At 64.2% G+C, this 25,888-nt stretch overlaps 2 protein-coding genes across 2 annotated transcripts in view; one reads left to right on the plus strand and one right to left on the minus strand.

The window, feature by feature from the left end:
- The window catches only part of CPSF1 (cleavage and polyadenylation specific factor 1), a 139,192-nt gene that overhangs the window by 92,989 nt on the left and 20,315 nt on the right, over nucleotides 1-25,888 (minus strand). The window contains exons 26-38 of the mRNA XM_072034200.1: nucleotides 24,734-24,886; nucleotides 24,537-24,653; nucleotides 22,871-22,961; nucleotides 22,291-22,375; nucleotides 21,512-21,653; nucleotides 19,531-19,683; nucleotides 16,497-16,673; nucleotides 15,139-15,205; nucleotides 14,988-15,035; nucleotides 14,089-14,241; nucleotides 13,536-13,665; nucleotides 11,918-12,056; nucleotides 10,629-10,685 (exon numbers count right to left, since the gene is read on the minus strand). Coding sequence (XP_071890301.1) covers nucleotides 10,638-10,685; nucleotides 11,918-12,056; nucleotides 13,536-13,665; nucleotides 14,089-14,241; nucleotides 14,988-15,035; nucleotides 15,139-15,205; nucleotides 16,497-16,673; nucleotides 19,531-19,683; nucleotides 21,512-21,653; nucleotides 22,291-22,375; nucleotides 22,871-22,961; nucleotides 24,537-24,653; nucleotides 24,734-24,886 — 1,503 coding nt within the window. The 3' untranslated portion in view covers nucleotides 10,629-10,637. The remainder of the gene's footprint in view (nucleotides 1-10,628; nucleotides 10,686-11,917; nucleotides 12,057-13,535; nucleotides 13,666-14,088; nucleotides 14,242-14,987; nucleotides 15,036-15,138; nucleotides 15,206-16,496; nucleotides 16,674-19,530; nucleotides 19,684-21,511; nucleotides 21,654-22,290; nucleotides 22,376-22,870; nucleotides 22,962-24,536; nucleotides 24,654-24,733; nucleotides 24,887-25,888) is intronic.
- On the plus strand, nucleotides 861-10,542 carry ADCK5 (aarF domain containing kinase 5). The gene is given in 17 exon segments (XM_072034199.1): nucleotides 861-968; nucleotides 1,584-1,724; nucleotides 1,829-1,904; nucleotides 3,164-3,221; nucleotides 3,224-3,270; nucleotides 3,272-3,319; nucleotides 3,321-3,365; nucleotides 5,201-5,341; nucleotides 5,422-5,535; nucleotides 5,606-5,737; nucleotides 6,306-6,389; nucleotides 6,489-6,570; nucleotides 7,205-7,283; nucleotides 7,396-7,487; nucleotides 9,773-10,025; nucleotides 10,097-10,213; nucleotides 10,306-10,542. Coding segments are annotated over 15 exon segments (1,458 nt in total). The 5' UTR covers nucleotides 861-968; nucleotides 1,584-1,724; nucleotides 1,829-1,844; the 3' UTR covers nucleotides 10,412-10,542.

Here is a 25,888-nt window from a genome sequence, read left to right on the forward strand (position 1 = left end):
GTGGATCTGGCTATAGGGCTGCTATAGGGCTGGCTATAGGGCTGGTTATAGGTCCAGCTGTGGGTACAGCTATAGGGCCAGCTGTGGGGCTGGTTATAGCTCTAGCTGTGGGTCTGGCTATAGGGCTGGCTATGGGATTGCCTATAGGGCTGGCTATAGGGCTGGTTATAGGTCCAGCTGTGGGTCCAGCTGTGGGTCCAGCTATAGGGCCAGCTGTGGGGCTGGTTATAGCTCTAGCTGTGGGGCTGGCTATAGGGCTGGCTGTGGGTCCAGCTATAGGGCTGCCTATAGGACCAGTTATAGGGCTGGTTATAGGTCCAGCTGTGGGTCCAGCTATAGGGCCAGCTATAGGGCCAGCTGTGGGGCTGGTTATTGCTCTAGGTGTGGGTCCAGCTATGGGGCTGGCTATAGGGCTGGCTATAAGGCTGCCTATAAGGCTGGTTATAGGTCCAGCTGTAGGGCTTGTATGGTTCCAGCTGTGGGTCCAGCTATAGGGCCGGCTGTGGGGCTGGTTATAGCTCTAGCTGTGGGGCTGGCTATGGGGCTGGTTATAGGGCTGGTTATAGGGCTGGCTATGGGACTGCCTATAGGGCTGGCTATAGGGCTGGTTATAGGGCCAGCTGTGGGTCCAGCTGTGGGTCCAGCTATAGGGCTGCCTATAGGGCTGGCTATAGGGCTGGTTATAGGTCCAGCATAGGCCCAGCTATAGGGCCAGCTGTGGGGCTGGTTATAGCCCTAGCTGTGGGTCCAGCTATAGGGCAGCCTATAGGGCTATCTATAGGGCCGCTATAGGCCCAGCCCAATCCCAGCAGTGTCTCCACCCATGGTGCCCCCCCCTAACCCCATGCCTTTCCCCCCCCCCAGGTGCAGTTCTGCTGCCGGCCCCCCCCGGCGCTACTTGGGGGCCGAGCCCCCCCCCGGCCCCCCCCAGCACGTCCCTGCGGGCACGGAGCCGCCGCGACCCCACGGTGAGACCTGGGGGGCACGGGGGGGTCCCGGTGCCAGGGGGGGTCCCGGTGCCGGGGGGGGGTCCCGGTGCCAGGAGGGGGTCCCGGTGCCGGGGGGGTCCCGGGGTCAGGAGGGGGTCCTGGTGCTGGGGGGGGGTCCCAGTGCTGGGGGGGGGTCCCGGTGCTGGGGGGGGGTCCTGGGGTCAGGAGGGGGTCCCAGTGCTGGGGGGGGTCCCGGTGCCAGGGGGGTCCCGGTGCCAGGAGGGGGTCCCGGTGCCGGGGGGGTCCCGGGGTCAGGAGGGGGTCCTGGTGCCGTGGGGGGGTCCCAGTGCCGTGGGGGGGTCCCAGTGCTGGGGGGGGGTCCCGGGGTCAGGAGGGGGTCCCGGTGCTGGGGGGGGGTCCCAGTGCTGGGGGGGGGTCCCGGTGCCGGGGGGGGGGTCCCAGGGTCAGGAGGGGGTCCCGGTGCTGGGGGGGGGTCCCAGTGCTGGGGGGGGGTCCCGGTGCCGGGGGGGGGGTCCCAGGGTCAGGAGGGGGTCCCGGTGTTGGGGGGGGGTCCCAGTGCCAGGAGGGGGTCCCGGTGCCAGGAGGGGGTCCTGGTGCTGTGGGGGGGTCCTGACCCTGTCCCCCCCCCCCCAGCCGCCGCCGGGGGGTGCTGCGGCCGCTGCTGCTGGGGCTGGGGGTGGCGCTGCCCCTGGGGGCCGGCTGCTACCTGCGGGCTGAGCCCCCCCAGCGCCGCCGCCTGCGCCTGCTGCTGGACGGCGTGGGACGATTCGGCAGGTGGGGGGCACGGGGGGGGTCAGGGGGGGGTCAGGGGGGGGTCCTGGGGGTCGTGGGCACCCCCCTGAGGAAGCCCCCTCCCCCCCCTGCTTTGCGCCCCCCAGGTCGCTGGCGGTGGGCATGGAGATCTCGGTGGATTACTGGTGGACGGCAAACGTGGCGCTGCGGGGGGTGGAGGAGGTGGGGGGGGTGTGGGGTGGGGGGGGGATGGGGGGATTAGGGGTGGGATGGGGATGGGGACAGGGATGGGCATGGGATAGGATTGGGATGGGATGGGATTAGGGACGGGATTGGGGGTGGGATTGGGATGGGGACAGGAATGAGAATGGGATTGGGGATGGGATTGGGATGGGAAGGAGATGGGATTAGGACTGGGATGGAGATATGGGATTAGGGATGGGATTAGGAATGGGGATGGGATTGGGAATTGGGGGTGGGATGGGAATGGGATTGGGGATGGGATGGGGTGGGGATGGGATGGGGATGGGACTGAGATGGGAATATGGGATGGGGATATGGGATTAAGGGTGGGGATGGATGGGATTAGGTATATGGGATGGGGATGGGATTAGGGATGGGATGGGGATGGGATGGGATGGAGATGGGATGGGGATTGGGGGTGGGGTGGGGATAGGATGGGATTAGGGATGAGGATGGGATGGGATTGGGGATGTTATGGGGATGGGGACAGGGATGGGAATGGAATTAGGGATGGGCACAATGGGATGGGATTGGGGATGGGATGGGGAGGAGATGGGATGGAATTAGGATTGAGACAGGGATATGGGATGGGGATGGGATTGGGGATTGGGATGGGATTGGGGATGGGGACAGGGATGGGAATGGGATTGGGATGGGAGGGGGAGGAGATGGGATGGGATTAGGACTGGGATGGGATGGAATGGGGATATGGGATTAGGGTTGGATTAAGGATTGGGATGGGATTTGGGATATGGGATGGGGATGGATGGGATTGGGGAATGAGATTAGGGATGGGATAGGGATAGGATTAGCGATGGGATGGGGATTGGGAGTGGGGATGGAATTGGGATGGGATGGGGATGGGATTAAGAATGGGATGGGATGGGATATGATGGATTGGGATTGGGGATGGATTGGGATGGAGACGGGGATGGGGATGGGATGGGATTGGGATTAGGATTGGAGATGTGGATCAGGAGCGGGATGGGATTAGGATGGGGATGGGATGGGGTTGGGATGCAATGGGATTAGGGATGGATGGGGGTGGGATTGGGGATGTGATGGGATTGGGATTGGGATGGGGAAGGGGACGGGGATGGGATGGGGATGAGGATTGGGGATGTGGATCAGGACCGGGATGGGAATAGGGATGGGATTGGGATTAGGGATGGGGACAGGAATGGGATCAGGGCTGCTGCCCCCCCACTTCCCCCCTTTCTCCCCCTGTCCCCCCCCAGGGCTCCGCGGCCTTCCAGGCGGGGATGTCGCGGTGCCACCAGCGGGCGGCCGAGCGGCTGCTGCGGGGGCGCTGCGCAACGGGGGGCTCTACATCAAACTGGGCCAGGGGGCTCTGCGCCTTCAACCACCTCCTGCCCCCCGAGTACATCGCCACCCCTGCGCCTGCTGGAGGACCGCGCCCTGCAGCGAGGCCACCGGGAGGTGAGGGGACAGGGACGGGGACGGGGACGGGGACAAGGTGGGCACGGCCGTGGGGGCGCAATTTGGGGACCCCCCCGGAGAACGGTGGTGGCGCGGTTCTGGGTGTGGGGATGTGGTGGTGGCACCGTGGTGGTGGCACCGTGGGGATGGTGTGTGGGGGGGCATGGGGTGGGGGTGGGGGCGTTAGGGGGTGGGGGTGGCATTGCCATGGGGAGGGGACATCGTGGGGATGGGGACACCGTGGGGATGGCGCAGCCATGGGCAGGGGACATGGTGGGGACAGGGACGGCAGTGCCATGGAAATGGGGACACCGTGGGTATGGGGACATCGTGGTCTCCATCATGGGGACACCACTGCCACGGGCATGGGGACACCATGGGGGTGGCACTGGCACGGGGGTGGGAATGTGATGGTTTTGGGCATGGGGACACCATGGGCATGGGCATGGGGACACCACAGGGACAGCACTGCCATGGGGATGGAGACATGGTGGTCATGGGCACGGGGACACCATGGGGACACCATGGACATGGGGACACCATGGGGATGGCACTGCCATGGGGATGGGGACACTGTGGGCATGGGGACACCATGGGTACAGGGACCCCATGGGCACGGGGACACTGAGGTCTCCATCATGGGGACACCGTGGTCCTCATCACGGGGACACCACGGACACGGGAACACCATGGGGATGGCACTGCCATAGGGGTGGGGACATGGTGGTCATGGGCACAGGGACACCATGGACATGAGGTCACCATGAGCACGGGGACATCAAGGTCTCCATCACAAGGACACCACAGTCCTGATCATGGGGACACCACTGCCACGGGGACGGGGACACCATGGGCACGGGGACCCCAAAGTCTCCATCATGAGGACACCATGGTCCTCACCACGAGGACACCACGGGGACACCACAGGCACGGGGACACCACAGGCACAGGGACACCATGGGAATGGCACTGCCGTGGACATGGGGACACCATGGGCATGGGGACCCCAAGGTCTCCATCATGGGGACACCGTGGTCCTCATCACAGGGACACCCTGGGCATGGGGTCACCATGGGGATGGCACTGCCATGAGGGAGGGGACATGGTGCTCGTGGGCATGGGGACACCACCACGGACATGGGGACACCATGGGGATGGCACTGCCATGGGGATGGGGACACTGTGGGCATGGGGACACCATGGGGACACCACGGACACGGGGACACCACGGGCATGGGGACCCCAAGGTCTCCACCATGGGGACACCGTGGTCCTCATCACAGGGACACCATGGACACAGGGACACCATGGGCATGGGGACACCATGGGGATGGCACTGCCATGAGGGTGGGGACATGGTGGTTGTGGGCACGGGGACACCATGGACACGAGGACACCATGGGGATGGCACTGCCATGGGGGTGGGGACGTGGTGGTCATGGGCACAGGGACACCATGGGCATGGGGACACCATGGGGATGGCACTGCCATGGGGATGGGGACACCAGGGACACGAGGTCACCACGGGCACGGTGACCCCGAGGTCTCCATCATGGGGACACCGTGGTCCTCATCACGGGGACACCATGGACATGGGGACACCATGGGGATGGCACCGCCACGGGGACGGGGACACCGTGGGCATGGGGACACCACGGGCACGGTGACCCCGAGGTCTCCATCACCGCAACCGCGGGGTGGGCGCAGCCGCAGCGCTGGGTGCGGGCACTGAGGGGTTCCTGTCCCCCCCTTATCCCCCCTGTGCCCCCCCCCATGTCCCCCCCGTGTCCCCCCCGTGTCCCCCCGTCCCCCCCGTGTCCCCGCCGTGCCCGCAGGTGGACGAGCTGTTCCTGGAGGACTTCCAGACGACGGCGTCCGACCTCTTCCAGGACTTCGACTACGAGCCCGTGGCGGCCGCCAGCCTGGCGCAGGTTCACCGCGCCACCCTGCGCGACGGCACGCCCGTGGCCGTCAAGGTGTTTTGGGGTGAATTTGGGGGATTTTGGGTTTTTTTTTTTTTGGAAGGGGGCAGAGGGTTTTATCTGGCCCCCCCCAGGTGCAGTACATCGACCTGCGCGACCGCTTCGAGGGCGACATGCGGACGCTGCAGCTGCTGCTGCGCATCGTGGAGTTCATGCACCCCAGTTTCGGCTTCAGCTGGGTGCTGGAGGTACTGGGAGCACTGGGAGGGGGGGGGACACATGCAAGGGGATGGCTCGACCCCCCCCCGTTGTCCCCAGGACCTGAAGGGGACGCTGGCGCAGGAGCTGGACTTTGAGAACGAGGGGCGCAACGCCGAGCGCTGCGCGCGGGACCTGCGGCACTTCGGATACGTGGTGGTGCCCAGGGTGCACTGGGACAAGTGCAGCAAGGTGGGGACACGGGGACAATATGGGGACATGGGGGGACATGGGGGGACATGGGGACATGGGGGCAATGGGGACATGGGGGCAATGGGGGGACAGGGGGAGCAGTGGGGGCAATGGGGACAATGGGGACAGGGAAATGGGGACAGGGGGGACATGGGGGCAATGGGGACAGTGGGGGCAATAGGGACACGGGGACAGGGGGACAATGGGGACAGTGGGGGCAATGGGGACAGTGGGGGGACATGGGGACAGTGGGGATATAGGGGGACAATGGGGGGACAGTGGGGACATGGGGACAGTGGGGGCAGTGGGGACATGGGAGCAATGGGGACAGGGACATGGGGACAGTGGGGGCAATGGGGACAATGGGGACAGTGGGGACAGGGAAATGGGGACAATGGGGACAGGGGCCATGGGGTGGGCGCCGCGCGGAGCAGGGCCCGGGGACGATCCAGTCCCGGGGACACCGGGGTGGCACTGACCCCGTGTGTCCCCCCCCCCGGTGTGTGTCACCCCCCCCCCCCATGTGTCACCCCCCCGTGTCCCCTGGTGTCCCCCCCGGTGTCCCCAGCGGGTGCTGACGGCCGATTACTGCGAGGGCTGCAAGATCACCAACGTGGAGGGCATCCGGCGGCAGGGCCTGGGGCTGCAGGACGTGAGTGGGGACAATGGGGACATTTGGGGACATTTGGGGACATTTGGGGACATTTGGGGACATTTGGGGACATTTGGGGACCGAGCCGTGTCCCCGCAGGCCGCTGACAAACTGATCCGGGTGTTCGCCGAGCAAATCTTCTACACCGGCTTCATCCACGCGGACCCGCACCCGGGGAACGGTACCGGGACGGGGATTTGGGGACAGGGACGGGGATTTGGGGACATGGGGACAGGGACATGGGGACGGGGGGTATGGGGACATGGATATTGGGACACGGGGGCGCAGGGATGCAGGGACTTGGGGACAAAGATGGGAACAGGGGGACGTGAGGACATGGGGGGGTGCAGACAGGATTTGGGGACACGGGGACAGGGATTTGGGGACATCGGACATGGGGACAGGGACATGGACACAGGGACAGGGGGATGGAGGGGTATAGGAACAGGTGGATATGGGGACAGGGGGACACAGGGACACGGGGACATAGCATATGGGGACATGGGGATTTGGGGACACAGGGATTTGGGGACGTGGGGACGGAGGGACATGGACACGTGGACAGGGGGATGGAGGGACATGGGGACATGGGGTCATGAGGATTTGGGGACACGGGGATGGACGGACATGGGGACATGGGGACACAGGGACATAACATATGGGGACACATGGATATGGGGCCATGGGGATGCAGGGACACGGGGACATGGGGACACGGGGATTTGGGGACACAGGGCTGTAGGGCCACGCGGATATGGGGCCATGGGGGACATGGGGACATGGGGACGTGTGGCCACCCCGCTGCGGTCCCGCAGTGCTGGTTCGGCGCGGCCCCGACGGGAAGGCGCAGCTCGTGCTGCTGGACCACGGCCTCTACGAGTTCCTGAGCGAGAGGTGAGCCCGGGGACAGCGCGGGGACAATGAGGGGACACCGTGGGGACACCGCGGGGACACCGTGGGGACACCGTGGGGACAATGCGGTGACACCGCCGGTGTCCCCCCGCAGGGACCGCAGCGCGCTGTGCCAGCTGTGGCGTGCCATCGTGCTGCGCGATGACGCCGCCATGAGGAGCCGCTCGGCCGAGCTGGGCGTCAAGGGTGAGGTGACCCCCGGGGGTGTCCCCATGGGGCCCTAATCCCACCCCTTAGGGGCCAGAATCCCGCCTTTTAGTGCCCTAATCCCAATTTTGGGTGTCATAATCCCAAATTTGGGTGCCATAATCCCACTTCTAGAGCCATAATCCCAATTTTGAGAGCCATAATCCCATTTTTGGGTGCCATAATCCCAATTTTGGGGGCCACAATCCCACTTCTAGAGCCATAATCCCATTTTTGGGTGCCATAATCCCAATTTGGGGTGCCGTAATCCCACTTCTAGAGCCATAATCCCAACCTTCGGTGCCATAATCCCACCCTTGGCACAATAATCCTACCCTTTAGTGCCATAAAACCAATTTTGGGTGCTGTAATCCCACCCTTTGATGCCATAATCCCAGTTTTTGGTGCTGTAATCCCAATTTTGGGTACCATAATCCCATCCCTTGGGTACCATAATCCCAACCTTTGGTGCCATAATCCAACCCCTCAGGTGCCACAGCCCTGTCCCCCTGCCCTATGATCCTCGGGATGCTGTAGCCCCATCCTCAGCCCATTCCCAACCCCGTCTTCCTGCCCTGTGCCCCTCAGGGTTCTGCAGCTCCCTGGGGCACCATAATCCCTCCCTGCTGGGTGCCGTAATCCCCCCTTTGGGTGTCATAATCCAACACTTGGGTGCCATAATCCCACTCGGGGTGCCACGGGATGCCATAATCCCCCATTTGGGTGCCATAATCCCCCCTTAGGGTGCCATAATCCCTCCTTTGGGTGTCATCATCCCACCTTTGGGTACCATAATCCAACCCTTGGGTGCCATAATCCCACCCTGGGGTGCTGTGGGATGCCATAATCCCCCCTTTGGGTGCCATAGTCCCCCCTTTGGGTGCCATAATCCCACCTTTGGGTACCATAATCCAACCCTTGGGTGCCATAATCCCACCCTGGGGTGCCACGGGAAGCCTTAATCCCCCCTTTGGTTTGGGTGCCGTAACCCCCCCCTTTGGATGCCATGATCCACCCCTTGGGTGCCGTAATCCCACCCTGGGGTGCCATGGGATGCCATAATCCCCCCTTTGGGTACCATAATCCAACACTTGGGTACCATAATCCCACCCTTGGATGCCTCAACCCACCCTTTGGGTGCCATAATCCCACCCTGGTGTGCTGTGGGATGCCATAATCCCCCATTTGGGTGCTGTAATTCCCCTTTGGGCTCCATAATCCCCCTTTGGGTGCCATAATCCCACTTTTGGATGCCTCAACCCACCCCTTGGGTGCCGTAATCCCACCCTGGGGTGCCATAATCCCACTCTCGCATGCCTCAACCCCCCCATTGGGTGCCATAATCCCCCCTTTGGGTGCCATAATCCAACACTTGGGTGCCATAATCCCACCCTGGGGTGCCACGGGATGCCATAATCCCCCCTTTGGGTGCCATAATCCCACTCTTGGATGCCTCAATCCACCCCTTGGGTGCTGTAATCCCACCCCGGGGTGCTGTGGGATGCCATAATCCCCCATTTGGGTGCTCTAATTCCCCTTTGGGCTCCATAATCCCCCCTTTGGGTGCCATAATCCCACTTTTGGATGCCTCAACCCACCCCTTGGGTACCGTAATCCCACCCTGGGGTGCCATAATCCCACTCTCGCATGCCTCAACCCCCCCATTGGGTGCCATAATCCCCCCTTTGGGTACCATAATCCAACATTTGGGTGCCATAATCCCACCTGGGGTGCCACGGGATGCCATAATCCCCCCTCTGGGTGCCATAATCCCCCCTTAGGGTGCCGTAATCCCCCCCTTTGGGCTCCATAATCCCCCCTTTGGGTGCCATAATCCCACTCTTGGATGCCATACTCCTCCCTTTGGGCGCCATAATCCCACCCCGGGGTGCTGTGGGATGCCATAATCCCCCATTTGGGTGCCATAATCCCACCCTGGGCTGCCATAATCCCTGCTTTGTATGCCATAATCCCACTCTTGGGTGCCATAATCCCACCTTGGGGTGCCTTAATCCCCCCTTAGGGTGCCATAATCCCACCCTGGGGTGCCATAATCCCACTCTTGGATGCCTCAACCCACCCCTTGGATGCCTTAATCCCCCCTTTGGGTGCCATAACCCTCCTTTTGGGTGCCATAATCCCCCCTTTGGGTGCCATAATCCTTCCTTTGGGCTCCATAATCCCCCATTTGGGCTCCATAATCCCCCCTTTGGGTGCCATAATCCCACCCTTGGATGCCTCAATCCCCCCTTAGGGTGCCATAATCCCACTCCCCCCCTCCCCAGATTACTTCCTCTTCTGCGAGATCCTGATGCAGCGCCCGCTGCACGCGGGGCAGCTGGCCCTGGCCAACATCCTGACGCGGGAGGAGGCCGCCTACATGCAGGAGATGGCCGCCCACCACTTCCAGCGCATCATGGGGGTCCTGCGCGCCCTCCCCCGCCCCATGCTCCTCGTCTTCCGCAACATCAACACCGTCCGCAGCATCAACGTGGCCCTGGGGGCCCCGGTCGACCGCTACTTCCTCATGGCCAAGAGGTGAGGGGATGGAGTTGGGGGGGGTTTGGGGGGCGTGGGGACCCCCACCCTAAAATTATCCCACCCCACAGCGCGGTGCGGAGCTGGGGGAGGCTGAGCGGGGAGCGCGCCCCCGGGCTCGGGGGGCTCCGCGCCGTCCGCAGCCTGCGAGTGGCCTGGGAGAGCATCAAATTCGAGGTGGCGCTCAGGTAAAAAAAATTGGGGGGGGGTCCTGGGGGTCTTGGGGGTCCGGGAGGGGGGCGGAGGGGTGAGCAATCTGCCCCCCCCCCCCCCCGCCTAGGCTGGAGACCCTCACCATGAAGCTGACGGCCTCCGTCCTGCGCCTGCTGGCGGCCTGGGGGCTGCTGCCCCACAGCGAGCAGATCTACGAGTACCTGAGGGCGTAGCGGGGGGACCCCCCCCCAAATAAACCCCCCCCCCTACCCAATAACCCCCCCCCCCAAAACTAATAAACCCCCCCAACCCAATAAATCCGCCCCCCTACCCGCGGAGGGGCCGGCGGAACACATGCACTGTGGCCCCGTTTTGACGGTTTTTGTGGTTTTTTATATAAATTTTGGGGTCCTGGGGGGGTCCAGGGGGGTTTTGGGGGTGGGGGCGGTGGGGGGGGGGTCAGAAGTGCGCCGTCACCCGGTCGATCTCCAGCAGGTCCTCGAGGATCTGGGGGGGGGGAATGGTGTCAGGGGGGGCCCCCAGTAGGGTCGGGGGGGTCCCGCTGTGCCCCATGGGGGTGGGGGGCGCAGGGTGTGGGGCAGGGTGTGACATCTATGGGGCGCAGGGTGTGGGGTGCTCCCCTGCACGCCAAGGCCTGGTGGGGCCAAGGGTGTCCTGCCCCTCAGTGCTGCCCCATAGCACCACCCCATAGCCCTGCCCCACAGCCCTGCCCCATGGATCTGCCCCTTAGTGCTGCCCCATAGCACTGCCCCATAGCACCACCCCACAGCCCTGCCCCACAGTGCTGCCCCACAGCACCACCCCATAGCCCTGCCCCACATCTCTACCCCACAACCCTGCCCACAGCGCGTCCCCATAGCGCTGCCCCACAGCTCTACCCCATGGCCCTGCCCCACAACCCCACCCTACAGCCCTGCCCCACAGCTCTGCCCCATGGCGCTACCCCACTGCCCTGCCCCACACAGCCCCACCCCACAGCCCAGCCCCACAGCCCTACCCCATGGATCTGCCCTTAGTGCCGCCCCATAGCACCACCCCACAGCCCAGCCCCACGGCACCACCCCACAGACCCACCCCACATCCCGCCCCACAGCCCCGCCCCACAACCCCACCCCATAGCCCTGCCCCACAGCCCCACCCCATGGATCTGCCCTTAGTGCTGCCCCATAGCACCACCCCACAGCTCTACCCCATAACCCCACCCCGTAGTCCTGCCCCATGGATCTGCCCCTTAATGCTGCCCCACAGCCCCACCCCACAGCCCAGCCCCACAGCTCTACCCCACAGCCTGGCCCCACAGCCCTACCCCACAGTCCAGCCCCACAGCCCCACCCCATAGCCCTGCCCCACAGCCCAGCCCCACAGCCCCACCCCCATAGCCCCATCCCATAGCCCCGCCCCACAGCCCAGCCCCACAACCCCGCCCCACAGCCCCACCCCACAGCCCTGCCCCACAGCCCCATCCCACAACCCCACCCCACAGCCCTGCCCCACAGCCCCGCCCCATAGCCCCGCCCCACAGCCCAGCCCCACAGCCCCGCCCCACAGCCCAGCCCCACAACCCCGCCCCATAGCACCACCCCACAGCCCTGCCCCATAGCACCACCCCACAGCCCTGCTCCAAGGCCCTGCCCCACAGCTCTACCTCACATCTCTACCCCATAGTCCCACCCCACAGCCCTGCCCCACATCCCAGCCCCACATCCCGCCCCGCTCACGATGTCGGGCGTGGTGCCGATCTTTTTGGCCAGCTCGGCTCGCTCCATGGTGCTGAGGTAGAGGTACCGATTCAGCAGCTCCCCGTCCAGCACGTTGCGCACCGCGTTCTGCAGGATGCGGCGGTCCATGTGCAGCATCCTGGGGGGGGGGACGGCGGGGGGGGACAGCGGGGTCAGGGACAGCACCGTGGGGACAGTGGGGTCACTGCGGTGGCACCCGGTGGTGCTGCCCAGGATGGGGACGGTGCTGCCACCGGGTGGGTGCTGGGTCCCGTTGCAGTGGGGACCCTGGGGACATGTTGGGGACCTCAGGGATGTGTTGGGGATTATGGGGACACGTGGGACCTCAAGGATGTGTTGGAGACCTCGGGGACATGTTGGGGACCCCAGGACATGTTGGGGACTATGGGGATGTGTTTGGGAGTTTGGGGACACTCTGGGGACCCAAAGGATGCATTGGGGACCCCAAGGACACACTGGGGACCCTGGGGACACGTTGGGGACCCTGAAGATGCGCTGGGGACCCTGGGGACATGTTGGGGACCTCGGGGACAGGTTGGGGACCCCAAGGATGTGCTGGGGACCCCGAGGATGCATTGGGGACCCCAGGGATGTGCTGGGGACCCCAGGGACACCACATTGAGGACCCCGGTGACACGCTGGGGACCCCGCTGACACTTTGGGGACCCCGGGGACAGGTTGGGGACCCTGGTGACACGTTGGGGACCCCAAGGATGCATTGGGGACCCTGGGGACACGTTGGGAACCATGGGGGCCCTGGGGATGTGCTGGGGACCCCAGGGACACCACATCGAGGACCCTGGCGACACGTTGGGGACCCCGCTGACACGCTGGGGACCTTGGGGACAGGTTGGGGACCCTGTGGACTTGTTGGGAACCCCGTGGACTTGTCGGGGACCCCGAGGATGCGCTGGGGACCCCAGGGACACCACATTGAGGACCCTGGTGACACGCGGGGGACCCTGGGGACAGGTTGGGGACCCCGGGGACAGTTTGGGGACCCCGAGGATGCATTGGAGACCCTGGGCATGTGCCGGGGACCCCAGGGACACCACATTGAGGACCTTGGTGACACTTTGGGGACCCCGGGGACAGTTTGGGGACCCCATGGACTTGTTGGGGACCTCGGGGACATGTTGTGGACCCCAAGGATGCATTGGGGACCCTGGGGACACGTTGGGAACCATGGGGGCCCTGGGGATGTGCTGGGGACCCCAGGGACACCACGTTGAGGACCCTGGTGACATGTTGGGGACCCCGCTGACACTTTGGGGACCCCGGTGACACGTTGGGGACCCCGGGGACAGGTTGGGGACCCTGGTGACACGTTGGGGACCCCAGGGACAGTTTGGGGACCCCGGGGACAGTTTGGGGACCCCATGGACTTGTTGGGGACCTCGGGGACATGTTGTGGACCCCAAGGATGCATTGGGGACCCTGGGGACACGTTGGGAACCATGGGGGCCCTGGGGATGTGCTGGGGACCCCAGGGACACCACGTTGGGGACCCTGGTGACAGTTTGGGGACCCCGGGGACAGTTTGGGGACCCCGCTGACACTTTGGGGACCTCGGGGACAGTTTGGGGCCGCCGTTCACCTGAAGGCGCGGGGGTTGAGGCCGGCGTGGTGCGGCAGCATGGTGGTGAGGGCGTTCTGCAGCATCAGCAGCCGCCGGTACGTCTTCTCCTGCATGGGCAGCAGCAGCCCGATGCCGCCGTCCAGCGTGGCTGGGGGGGGGGCACAGGGGTCGGGGGGGGGGCAGGGGGGGTCACCCCAGCACCCCCAGTGAGTTTGGGGACAGGAGGGGGGGTGGTGACACAGAATGAGGTGACAAAAGGTTGGGGACATGGAGAGGGGGCGCAAATTGGGGCACAGGGGAAGGGTGCACGTTATGGAGACCACCCCAGTGTCCCCCCTGTGACCCCCCCGTGTCCCCCTGTGTCCCCCTGTGTCCCCCCCAGTGTGTTTGGGGACAGCAGGGGGGGTGGTGACACAAAATGAGGTGACAAAAGGTTGGGGACATGGAGAGGGGGCGCAAATTGGGGCACAGGGGAAGGGTGTGCGTAATGGGGAGCTCCCCGGTGCCCCCCCACGTCCCTCCCCGTGTCCCCCCCCGTCCCCCCCCGTGTCCCCCCGTGTCCCCCCCGTACCGAACCAGGTGATGTGCTTCTGCTCCCAGGCGCTGGCCTTCTTGACGCCGTCGGTGGCGCCGCGGCAGGGGGTGCGCCAGAAGGTGTTGACGTGGGCGCCCACGTGGAAGTCGGCGCGGCGCAGCAAGCGCATGCCCCCGAAACTCTCCTTGGCTGGGGGGGCACCGGGACAAGGGACAAGGGACAGGGGTAAGGGACAGGGATAAGGGACAGGGATAAGGGATAAAGGATAAGGGATAAGGGACAAGGATAAAGGATAAGGGACAAGGGATAAGGGATAGTGATAAGGGACAGGGACAGGGATAAGGGACAGGAACAAGGCACAGGGATAAGGGACACGGACAAGGATAAGGGACAAGGGACAAAGAAAAGGGACAGGGACAAGGGATAGGGATAAGGGACAAGGATAAGGGAAAGGGGACAGGGATAAGGGGCAGGGACAAGGGACAGGGACAGGGATAAGGGATAAGGGACAAGTGACAAGGGAGAAGGGACAGGGGACAGGGATAAGGGACAGTGATAAGGGACAAGGGACAGGGGACAGGGATAAGGGATAAGGGAAACGGATAGGGACAAGGACAAGAGATAGGGATAAGGGACAAGGGACAGTGATAAGGGATAAGGGACAAGGGACAGTGATAAGGGATAAGGGACAAGGGGCAGGGACAAGGGACAAGGGACAGGGACAGGGATAAGGGACAGGGATAAAGGACAAGGGACAGGGACAAGGGGACAGGGAGGGACAAGGATAAGGGACAAGGGACAAGGGACAAGGATAAGGGACAAGGGACAAGGGATGGGGATAAGGGACAGGGATAAGGGATGGGGATAAGGGACAAGGACAAGGGACAAGGGACAGGGACAGGGGACAGTGCCCCAGCCGTGTCCCCGTGACTCACCCTCGGGCAGGTACATGTAGACCAGGAGGTTGCGGTCGCGGTCGGACACTGCGGAAGGACGGAGAGCGGCGTGACGGGGACAAAGGGACACCGGGGGGACACCGAGGGGACAGGGACGGGGACAGGGACGGGGACAGGAGGGGACACGCACCCAGGAAGCCCAGCTGGGTGCTGTCCACCATGAAGTCCACGCTGTACACCTCCAGCGGCTTGGCGTCCTGCACAGGGGACACCCTCAGCGGGGGACAACGTGTCCCCAAGGCCACCACCGGGGTGGCGGGGAGGTGTCACCATGTCCCCAGGACCCCCGGGGTGGCACAGAAGTGTCCCCGTGTCCCCATGTCCCCCAGGTCACTAAGGAGCTGTCCCCACATCCCCCAGGGTGATGTCCCCATGTCCCCACACCCCCAGGGTGGCACAGAAGTGTCCCCACATCCCCAGGTCCCCCAGGGCAGGAGGGAGGTGTCCCCATGTCCCCACATGTCCCCACATGCCGTGTGCCCCCACGTGTCCCCACACGTCCCCACGTGTCCCCACGTGTCCCCAGGTGTCCCCACATATCCCCATGTGTCTCTACGTGTCCCCGCATGTCCCCACATGCCCCCACATGACCCCCCATATCCCCCCACGTCCCCACGTGCCCCCCACGTCCCCCCACGTCCCCAGGTGTCCCCACATGTCCCCCCATGTCCCCACGTCCCCCCCCATGTCCCCACGTGTCCCCACATCCCCATATGTCCCCACATGTCCCAATGTGTCTCTACGTGTCCCCCCATGCCCCCACGTCCCCCCACATGCCCCCAGGTGTCCCCCCATGTCCCCACGTGCCCCCAGGTGTCCCCACATGACCCCACATGTCCTCTCGTGTCCCCACATCCCCATATGTCCCCACATGCCGTGTGTCCCCACATGTCCCCACGTCCCCCCCCGTGTCCCCATGTCCCCCCACGTCCCCCCCCATGTCCCCAGGTGTCCCCACGTCCCCACCCTGCTGACAAGGGACAGGGTCTTGCTGTCCTCCTGGTAGCGCAGCAGGGAGATGCTCTCCATGTCCCCACATGTCCCCATGTCCCATGTCCCCACGTCCCCCCACGTGTCCCCACATGTCCCCATGTGCCCCCCCATGTCCCCAGGTGTCCCCCCATGTCCCCACGTGCCCCCCCATGTCCCCAGGTGTCCCCACATGTCCCCCCATGACCCCACATGTCCTTGAGTGTCCCCACATCCCCATATGTCCCCACATGCTGTGTGTCCCCACATATCCCCAGGTGCCCCCCCATGTCCCCATGTCCCCCCCCATGTCCCCAGGTGTCCCCACATGTCCCCCCATGTCCCCACGTGCCCCCAGGTGTCCCCACATGACCCCACATGACCCCACATGTCCTCTCGTGTCCCCACATCCCCATATGTCCCCACATGCCATGTGTCCCCACATGTCCCCACGTCTCTACGTGTCCCCACGTCCCCCCACGTCCCCCCCCATGTCCCCACGTCCCCCCACGTCCCCACCCTGCTGACGAGGGACAGGGTCTTGCTGTCCTCCTGGTAGCGCAGCAGGGAGATGCTCTTCATGAGGTCGGCGGCCAGGATGAAGTTCTTGACGCTGATCATCTGGTGGATGTAGAGCTGCGTGTCGATGAACGCCATGCCCGTCAGCTCGTGGTCCTTCAGGCTCCACAGGAAGATCTGGGGGGCAGGGGGGGTTAATAGGGGAAATTGGGGGTTAATGGGGGAAATGGGGGGTAATTGGGGCAGGGGGGGTCGTCGGGGGGTAGGGGTGTGCATCGGTCCTGCTGCTCGTGGTGTGTCCTTGTCCCTGTGTCTCCATGTCCCCAGAATGTCCCCATATCCCCATAATGTCCCTGTAACATCCCCCATAAAGTCCCCGTATCACCATGTCCCCATATCCCACATCCCCATATCCCCATATCCCCATACCCCATGTCCCCATGACCCCATATCCCCAGTTATCCCAGTACCTCCATAATGTCCCCATATCCCCCTGTCCCCATATCCCCATAATGTCCCCATAGCTCCATATCCCCCTGTCCCCATAACATCCCCATATCCCCATAATGTCCCCATATCCCCCTATCCCCATGTCCCCAGTTATCCCAGTATCCCCATATCCCCAGTTATCCCAGTATCCCCATATCCCCACATCCCCATATCCCCATCCCCATACCCCACATCCCCATATCACATCCCCACGTCCCCATATCACATCCCCCCACCCCATAACCCACCCCAAACCCCCCCCAAACCCACCCCAAACCCCCCCAAACCCACCCCAAGCCCCCCAAACCCCCCTAAACCCACCCCAAACCTCCCCCAAACCCCCCTAAACCCCCCTAAACCCCCACAAACCCTCCTAAACCCACCCCAAACATCCCCCAACCCCCCCCAAACCCCCCCCAAACCCTCCGCAATCCCCCCTAAACCCACCCCAAACCTCCCCCAAACCCCCCTAAACCCACCCCATAACCCCCCGAAGCCCCCAAACCTCCCCCCAACACCCCCTAAAGCCCCCCTAAACCCCCCCCAACCTCCCCCAAACCCCCCCCAACCCCTCCCCAACCCCCCCTAAACCCACCCCAAACCTCCCCCAAACCCCCCTAAACCCACCCCATAACCCCCCGAAGCCCCCAAACCTCCCCCCAACACCCCCTAAAGCCCCCCTAAACCCCCCCCAACCTCCCCCAAACCCCCCCAACCCCTGCCCAACCCCCCCTAAACCCACCCCAAACCCCCCAAACCCCTCAAACCCCCCCCAAACCCCCCCAAACCTCCCCACACTCCCTCCAATCCCCCCCAAACCCCCCCAAACCCCCCCTAAACACCCCCAACCCCTCCCCAACCCCCCTAAACCCCACCCCAACCCCCCCCAAACCTCCCCCAAACCCCCCCAATCCCCCCCCAACCCTCCCCAAACCCCCTAAACCCACCCCATAACCCCCCCGAAGCCCCCAAACCTCCCCCCAACACCCCCTAAAGCCCCCCTAAACCCCCCCAACCTCCCCCAAACCCCCCCCAACCCCTCCCCAACCCCCCTAAACCCACCCCATAACCCCCCGAAGCCCCCAAACCTCCCCCCAACACCCCCTAAAGCCCCCTAAACCCCCCCAACCTCCCCCAAACCCCCCCCAACCCCTGCCCAACCCCCCCTAAACCCACCCCAAACCCCCCAAACCCCTCAAACCCCCCCCAAACCCCCCCCAAACCTCCCCCACACTCCCTCCATCCCCCCCAAACCCCCCCCAAACCCCCCCTAAACACCCCCAACCCCTCCCCAACCCCCCCTAAACCCACCCCAACCCCCCCCAAACCTCCCCCAAACCCCCCAACCCCCCCAAACCCTCCCCAAAACCCACCACCTAACCCCCCCATAACCCCCCAAACCTCCCCAACCTCCCCCAACCACCCCTAAACCCACCCCAAACCCCCCAAACTACCCCACTCCCCAAACCCTCCCCAACCCCCTAAACCCACCCCAACCCCCCCAAACCCACCCCAAACCTCCCCACCCTCCCAACCCCCCAACCCCCCCAAACCCTCCCCCAAACCCCCACCCTACCCCCCACCCCCCCAACAATCCCCCAAACCTCCCCCAAACCCACCCCAAACCCCCCCAAACCCCCCTAAACCCCCCCAAACCCCCCCAAACCCCCCCCAAACCCCCCAGACCCCCCCAAACCTCCCCCACACTCCCTCCAATCCCCCCCAACCCCCCCCCAAACCCTCCCCAATCCCCCCTAAACCCACCCCAAACCTCCCCCAAACCCCCCCAAACCCTCCCCAAACCCCCCTAAACCCACCCCAAACATCCCCCAAACCCCCCCAACCCCCCCCAAACCTCCCCCAAACCTCCCCCACACTCCCTCCAATCCCCCCCAAACCCCCCCGAAACCCTCCCCAATCCCCCCTAAACCCACCCCAAACCCCCCAAACCCCCCCAAACCCCCCCAAACCTCCCCCAAACCTCCCCCACACTCCCTCCAATCCCCCCCAAACCCCCCCCAAACCCTCCCCAATCCCCCCTAAACCCACCCCAAACCCCCCAAACCTCCCCTAACCCCCCCTAAACCCACCCCAACCACCCCCAAACCCCCCCCAAACCCTCCCCAAACCCCCCTAAACCCACCCCATAACCCCCCCGAAGCCCCCAAACCTCCCCCCAACACCCCCTAAACCCACCCCAAACCCCCCAAACCTCCCCCAAACCCCCCCCAACCCCTCCCCAATCCCCCCTAAACCCACCCCAAACCCCCCAAACCTCCCCCAACCCCCCCTAAACCCACCCCATAACCCCCCCGAAGCCCCCAAACCTCCCCCCAACCCCTCCCCAACCCCCCCTAAACCCCCCCCAACCTCCCCCCAACACCCCCTAAAGCCCCCTAAACCCCCCCCAATCCCCCCCCAAACCCTCCCCAATCCCCCCTAAACCCACCCCAAACCCCCCCAAACCCTCCCCAATCCCCCCCAAACCCACCCCAAACCCCCCCAATCCCCCCCCCAGACCCCCCCAGACCCCCCAGGCCCCCACCTTCTGCCCGATGGCGGACACGAGGTAGCCGTTGCAGTGGCACAGGGCGGTGACGGGGCCCTTCTGCTCCTTCTCGTACAGCACCTTGAACTTGTTCTTGGTCAGCGGCTGCCCCGGCTCCGGCACCACCTCGATGATGTCCATGATCAGGATCTGGGCACCCCGAAACAGGCGGTCACACCCCATAACCCCCCCATACCACCCCAGTGACCCCCCGGTGTCCCCTGGAGTCCCCCATTACCCCCTAGTGACCCCCAGTATCCCCCCTGTGACCCCCTGGTGTCCCCCAGTGACCCCCCAATGTCTCCCAGTGTCCCCCCGGTGACCCCCGGTATCCCACAGAGTCCCCCCGTGTCCCCCAGTGACCCCCTTGTGACCCCCCAGTGTCCCCCAGTGACCCCCTGGTGTCCCCCGGTGACCCCCCATGACCCCTGCTGACCCCAAGTGTCCCCCGGTGACCCCCTGATGTCCCCCCAGTGACCCCCCGGTGTCCCCCAGTGTCCCCTGGTGTCCCCCAGTGACCCCTCGGTGTCCCCCCTGTGACCCCCAGTGTCCCCTGGTGATCCCCTAGTGACCCCCCAGTGTCCCCCGGTGTCCCAAGGTGCCCCCCCAGTGTCTCCCCAGTGTCCCCCCAAGTCCCCTGGTGACCCCCCGGTGTCCCCCAGTGATCCCCGGTGTCCCCCGTGACCCCCCATGAACCCCCAGTGTCTCCTGGTGACTCCCCCGGTGATCCCCCGGTGATCCCCTGGTGTCCCCCTGTGACCCCCCATGACCCCCTGGTGTCCCCCCATGACCCCCTGGTGTCCCCCAGTGTCCCCCGGTGACCCCCCAGTGTCCCCCCTGTGACCCCCAGTATCCCCTGGTGATCCCCTAGTGACCCCCCGGTGTCCCCTGGTGTCTCCCGGTGATCCTCCGTGACCCCCTGGTGACCCCCAGTGTCCCCCCGGTGTCCCCTGGAGTCCCCAGGTGACCCCCCGGTGACCCCGGTGTCCCCTATGTGACCCCTCGGTGTCCCCCAGTGACCCCCGGTGACCCCCAATGTCCCCTGGTGTCCCCTCAGTGACCCCCCAGTGTCCCCCGGTGTCCCCCCAAGTGCCCCAGTGACCCCCCATGACCCCCCAGTGACCCCTGGTGTCCCCCAGTGATCTCCTGGTGTCCCTCTGTGACCCCCTGTGACCCCCTGGTGACCCCCAGTGATTCCCCCGGTGTCCCCCGGTGATCCCCTGGTGTCCCCCTGTGACCCCCCAGTGACTGCCCTGTGACCCCCAGTGTCCCCCAGTGACCCCCCAGTGTCTACCCAGTGTCCCCATAAGTCACCTAGGTGACCCCCCAGTGACCCCCAGTGACCCCCCAGTGACACCCCATGACCCCCGCTGACCCCCGGTGTCCCCCAGTGTCCCCTCAGTGATCCCCGGTGTCCCCTGGTGTCCCCCTGTGACCCCCCTATAACCCCCCATGACCCCCAGTGCCCTCCGTTGTCCCCCCAGTGCCCCCTCTGACCCCCAGTTACCCCCCAGTGACCCCCAGTGTCTCCCCGGCGTCCCCCCATGACCCCCCGGTGTCCCCCAGGTATCCCCCGAAGTCCCCCAGTAACCCCCTGGTGTCCCCCAGTGTCCCCCCAGTGCCCACTCTGACCCCGTTACCCCCCAGTGACCCCCAGTGACCCCCCAGTATCCCCCCAGTGCCCCCCAGTGCCCCCCCAGTAACCCCCCGATGCCCCCGGTGTCCCCCCCGGTATCCCCTTTTAACCCCCCGGTGACCCCCCATGACCCCCAGTGCCCCCCAGTAACCCCCCAGTGTCCCCCCAGTGCCCCCTGTGACCTCCCAGTATCCCCCCAGTGCCCCCCCAGTAACCCCCTGGTGCCCCCGGTGTCCCCAGTGACCCCCCCGGTATCCCCTTTTAACCCCCCGGTGACCCCCCCATGACCCCCAGTGCCCCCCAGTAACCCCCCAGTGCCCCCCCAGTGCCCCCAGTGCGCACCCTGCCGCGGCAGGTGACCTCCTCCCCCTGCATGAGGCAGGTGCCCACGGCGATGTAGCCCTTCAGCCCCGACACCGTCTCCTCGCTCTTGAGGGACACGGTCTTCATGCAGGTGACGTGCTCCCACTCCTCCAGGTCGATCCTGGGGGGGTTCGGGGCGTTTGGGGTGGGTTTGGGGGGGGCTTGGGGGGATTTGGGGTGGGTTAAAGGGGGTTTGGGGGATTTGGGGTGGGGTTGGGGGGTTTTGGGGGCGTTTGGGGTGGGTTTGGGAAGGTTGGGGTGGGTTAAAGGGGGTTTGGGGTGCGTTTGGGGAGGGTTTGGGGGGGTTTGGAGACTTTGGGGGAGTTTGGGGTGGGTTGGGGAGGATTGGGGTGGGTTTGGGTTGGGTTTGGGGTGGGTTTGGGGGTTTTGGGGGGGGTTGGGGGAGTTTCGTGTGGGTTTGGGGGGGATTTGGGGGGCTTTTGGGGTGGGGTTGGGGGGTTTGGGGGGGTTAAGGGGCTTGGGGTGGGTTTGGGGAGGGTTTAAGGGGTTTGGGGTGGGTTTGGGGTGGGTTTGGCATGGGTTTGGGGGATTTGGGGTGTGTTTGGGGTTTTGGGGTGGGTTTGGGGTGGGTTTGTGGTGGTTTTAAGGGGTTTGTGGTGGGTTTGGGGGGTTTGGTGGGGTTTGGGTTGGGTTTGGCATGGGTTTAGGAGGTTTGGGGTGGGTTTGGGGTGGGTTTGGTGGATTTGGGTTGGGTTTGGGGTGGGTTTAGTTTTTTGGGGTGGGTTTGGGGCGCTGACCTGGTGTTGGGGATGGTCTCCCAGCTGACGGGGGAGATGAGCTGGATGGAGAAGGCCTCCTGCTGCGGGTGGATGTAGCGCTCGTCTGGGGGGGGACACAGCAGGACACGGGGTGGCACCGTGGGGACGTCGGGACGGGGACACGGGGGGACACCGGGGTGGGGACATATGGGGACACCAGGATGGGGACACGAGGGGACACCGGGTATGTGGGGGCAGTGGGATGGAGCTGTGTGGGGACACCGGGATGGTGGCACACGGGGACACCTGGATGGCACCACGTGGGGACATCAAGATAGTGCCATATGGGGTCAATGGGATGGTGGCATATGGGGACACTGGGATGGCACCATTTGGGGACACAGAGATAGCACCATTTGGGGACATGGGGTTGGCACCATTTGGGGTCATGGGGATGGCACCATTTGGGGTCACCAGGCTGCCACCACTTGGGGACACGGGGTTGGCACCATTTGGGGCCACGGGGTTGGCACCATTTGGGGTCACCAGGCTGCCACCATTTGGGGACACCAGGCTGGCACCATTTGGGGTGACCCCATTTTGGGGCCGCCGGGCTCACCGCGCTCGATGCTCTCGAACTCCTTCTCCTCCCCGGTCATGCGGGGGATGCGCGTGCAGGGGTTGATGACGCTGGTGGCCACGGCGTACACCTGAGGGGGACACGGTTTGGGGACACCGTTTGGGGACGCGGTCTGGGGATGTGGTTTGGGGCCACGGTTTGGGGCCACTGTTTGGGGACGTGGTTTGGGGAAGTGGTTTGGGGAAGTGGTTTGGGGATGCAGTTTAGGGACACGGTTTAGGGACATGGTTTAGGGACGCGGTTTGGGGACGCGGTTTGGGGACGCGGTTTGGGGATACGGTTTGGGGACACAGTTTGGGGACACGGTTTGGGAACGCGGTTTGGGGGTGTGGTTTGGGGACGCGGTTTGGGGATGCAGTTTAGGGACATGGTTTGGGGACACAGACTGGGGACACGGTTTGGGGCACGGTTTGGGGACACGGTTTAGGGACGTGGTTTAGGGATGTGGTTTGGGGACGCGGTTTGGGGATGCGGGACGTGGTTTGGGGACATGGTTTGGGGACACAGTTTGGGGAAACAGTTTCGGCATATGGTTTGGGGACGCGGTTTGGGGATGTGGGACGCGGTTTGGGGACGCGGTTTGGGGATGCAGTTTGTGGAAACACTTTGGGGCCACAGTTTGGGGCCATGGTTTGGGGCCGTGGCTTGGGGACACGGTTTGGGGACACAGTTTGGGGAAACAGTTTGGGGATGTGGTTTGGGGACACGGTTTGGGGACACGGTTTGGGGAAACGGTTTGGGGACACGGTTTGGGGACGCGGTTAGAGGCTGCAGTTTAGGGACACAGTTTAGGGACGCGGTTTAGGGACGTGGTTTGGGGACACGGTTTGGGGATGCGGGACACGTTTTGGGGACACGTTTTGGGGCCACGGTTTGGGGACACATTTTGGGGACACAGTTTAGGGCCGCGTTTTGGGGTGGGTACCTTGGACTCGACGTGGTACGCCACGTAGTGCGCGGTGCAGCGCAGTTTGGGGACACGGTTTGGGGATGCGGGACACATTTTGGGGACACATTTTGGGGACACGTTTTGGGGACACAGTTTTTAGGGCCACGTTTTGGGGACACATTTAGGGCCACATTTAGGGCCACGTTTTGGGGCGGGTACCTTGGACTCGACGTGGTAGGCCACGTAGTGCGCGGTGCAGCGCAGTTTGGGGACACGGTTTGGGGACATGGTTCGGGGCCACGTTTTGGGGATGCGGGACACGTTTTAGGGACACGATTTGGGGACACGTTTTAGGGACACATTTGGGGACACATTTAGGGACACATTTGGGGACACATTTAGGGCCACGGTACCTTGGACTCGACGTGGTACGCCACGTAGTGCGCGGTGCAGCGCAGTTTGGGGACACGGTTTGGGGACACGGTTTGGGGTCACAGTTTGGGGTCACAGTTTGGGGATGCGGGACACGTTTTGGGGACACATTTTGGGAATACATTTAGGGGACACATTTAGGGCCACGGTACCTTGGACTCGATGTGGTACGCCACGTAGTGCGCGGTGCAGCGCAGTTTGGGGACACGGTTTGGAGACGCGTTTTGGGGCCGCGGTTTGGGGATGCGGGACACGTTTTGGGGACACGTTTTGGGGACACAGTTTAGGAACACAGTTTTTAGGGCCACGTTTTGGGGTGGGTACCTTGGACTCGACGTGGTAGGCCACGTAGTGCGCGGTGCAGCGCAGCGGGATTTTGCGCACGGGCCAGGGCGCATCGTAGGACAGGTAGGCGGGCAGGACGCTGATGCGCAGCTCGCCCTGGGGGGGTCACTGTCACATTGAGGGGACACGGGGACACCCCCGGGACCCCCCCAAACCCCCCCGAGACCCCCGCCCACCTGGCGGTTGAAGTAGAGGAAGCCCTTGGGGCAGTTGACGTTGTGGAAGGGGGCGAAGGACTCCACGGGGCCGTCGATGGTCATGGGGTGCAGGCGCAGCGCCCCCCGCGCCGTCACCAGCAGCCAGTGAGGGGAGGGGCCGCAGATGAAGACCTATTTTTGGGGGGGGGGAGATGGTTATCAAGGGGGGTGGTCTCAAATTTGGGGGAGGTGGACCTAAAACTGAAGGGGGTGGCCACAAATCTGGGGAGGTGGCCCTAAAACTGGAGGGGGTGGCCCCAGGTCTTGGGGAGGGCTCTAGGTGGATTTGGGGGGGCCCCAGATGGATTGGGGGGGGGTCTGAAATCTGGGGGGGTGGGCCCAAATTTGGGGGAGGTGGACCTAAAACTGGGGGAGGTGGCCCTAAAACTGGGGAGGTGGCCCCAGGTCTTGGGGAGGGCCCTACATGGATTTGGGGGGTCCCCAGATGGATTGGGGGGGGCTGGAGGTTGATGGGGGGGCTGGAGGTTGATAGGGGGGGTCCGAAATCTGGGGGGGTGGTTCCAAATTTGGGGGAGGTGGTCCCAAAACTGGGGGAGGTGGCCCTAAAACTGGGGGAGGTGGCCCTAAAACTGGGGAGGTGGTCCCAGGTCTGGGGGAGGGCCCTACGTGGACTTGGGGGGTCCCCAGATGGACTGGGGGGGGTCCAAAATCTGAGGGGGTGGTCCCAAATTTGGGGGAGGTGGCCCTAAAACTGGGGAGGTGGGCACAGGTCTGGGGGAGGGCCCTACGTGGATTTGGGGGGTCCCCAGATGGATTGGGGGGGCTGCAGGTTGATGGGGGTGGGCCCTGAAATTGATGGGGGGGTCCCCAAATTTAGGGGGGTGTCCCCAAATTTAGAGGAGGGTCCTGAAATGGATGGGAGAGGGTCCCCACATCGATTGGGGGGTCCTGAAATTGATGGGGGGGTCCCCAAATTTAGGGAGGATCCCTGCATCAATTGGGGGATCCTAAAATTGATGGGGAGGAGCCCCCAGATTTTTTTGGGGTGGGTCCCTATGTTGATGGGGGGATGCTAAAATTGATGAGAAATGGTCCTCAAATTTAGGGGGGGGTCCCAAGTTGATGAGGGGACCCTAAAATTGATGGGTGTGGTCCCCAGATTTTTTAGGGGTC

Source organism: Anas platyrhynchos, chromosome 2 (genome assembly GCF_047663525.1).
Source record: "Anas platyrhynchos isolate ZD024472 breed Pekin duck chromosome 2, IASCAAS_PekinDuck_T2T, whole genome shotgun sequence".
Lineage (NCBI taxonomy): Eukaryota > Metazoa > Chordata > Aves > Anseriformes > Anatidae > Anas > Anas platyrhynchos.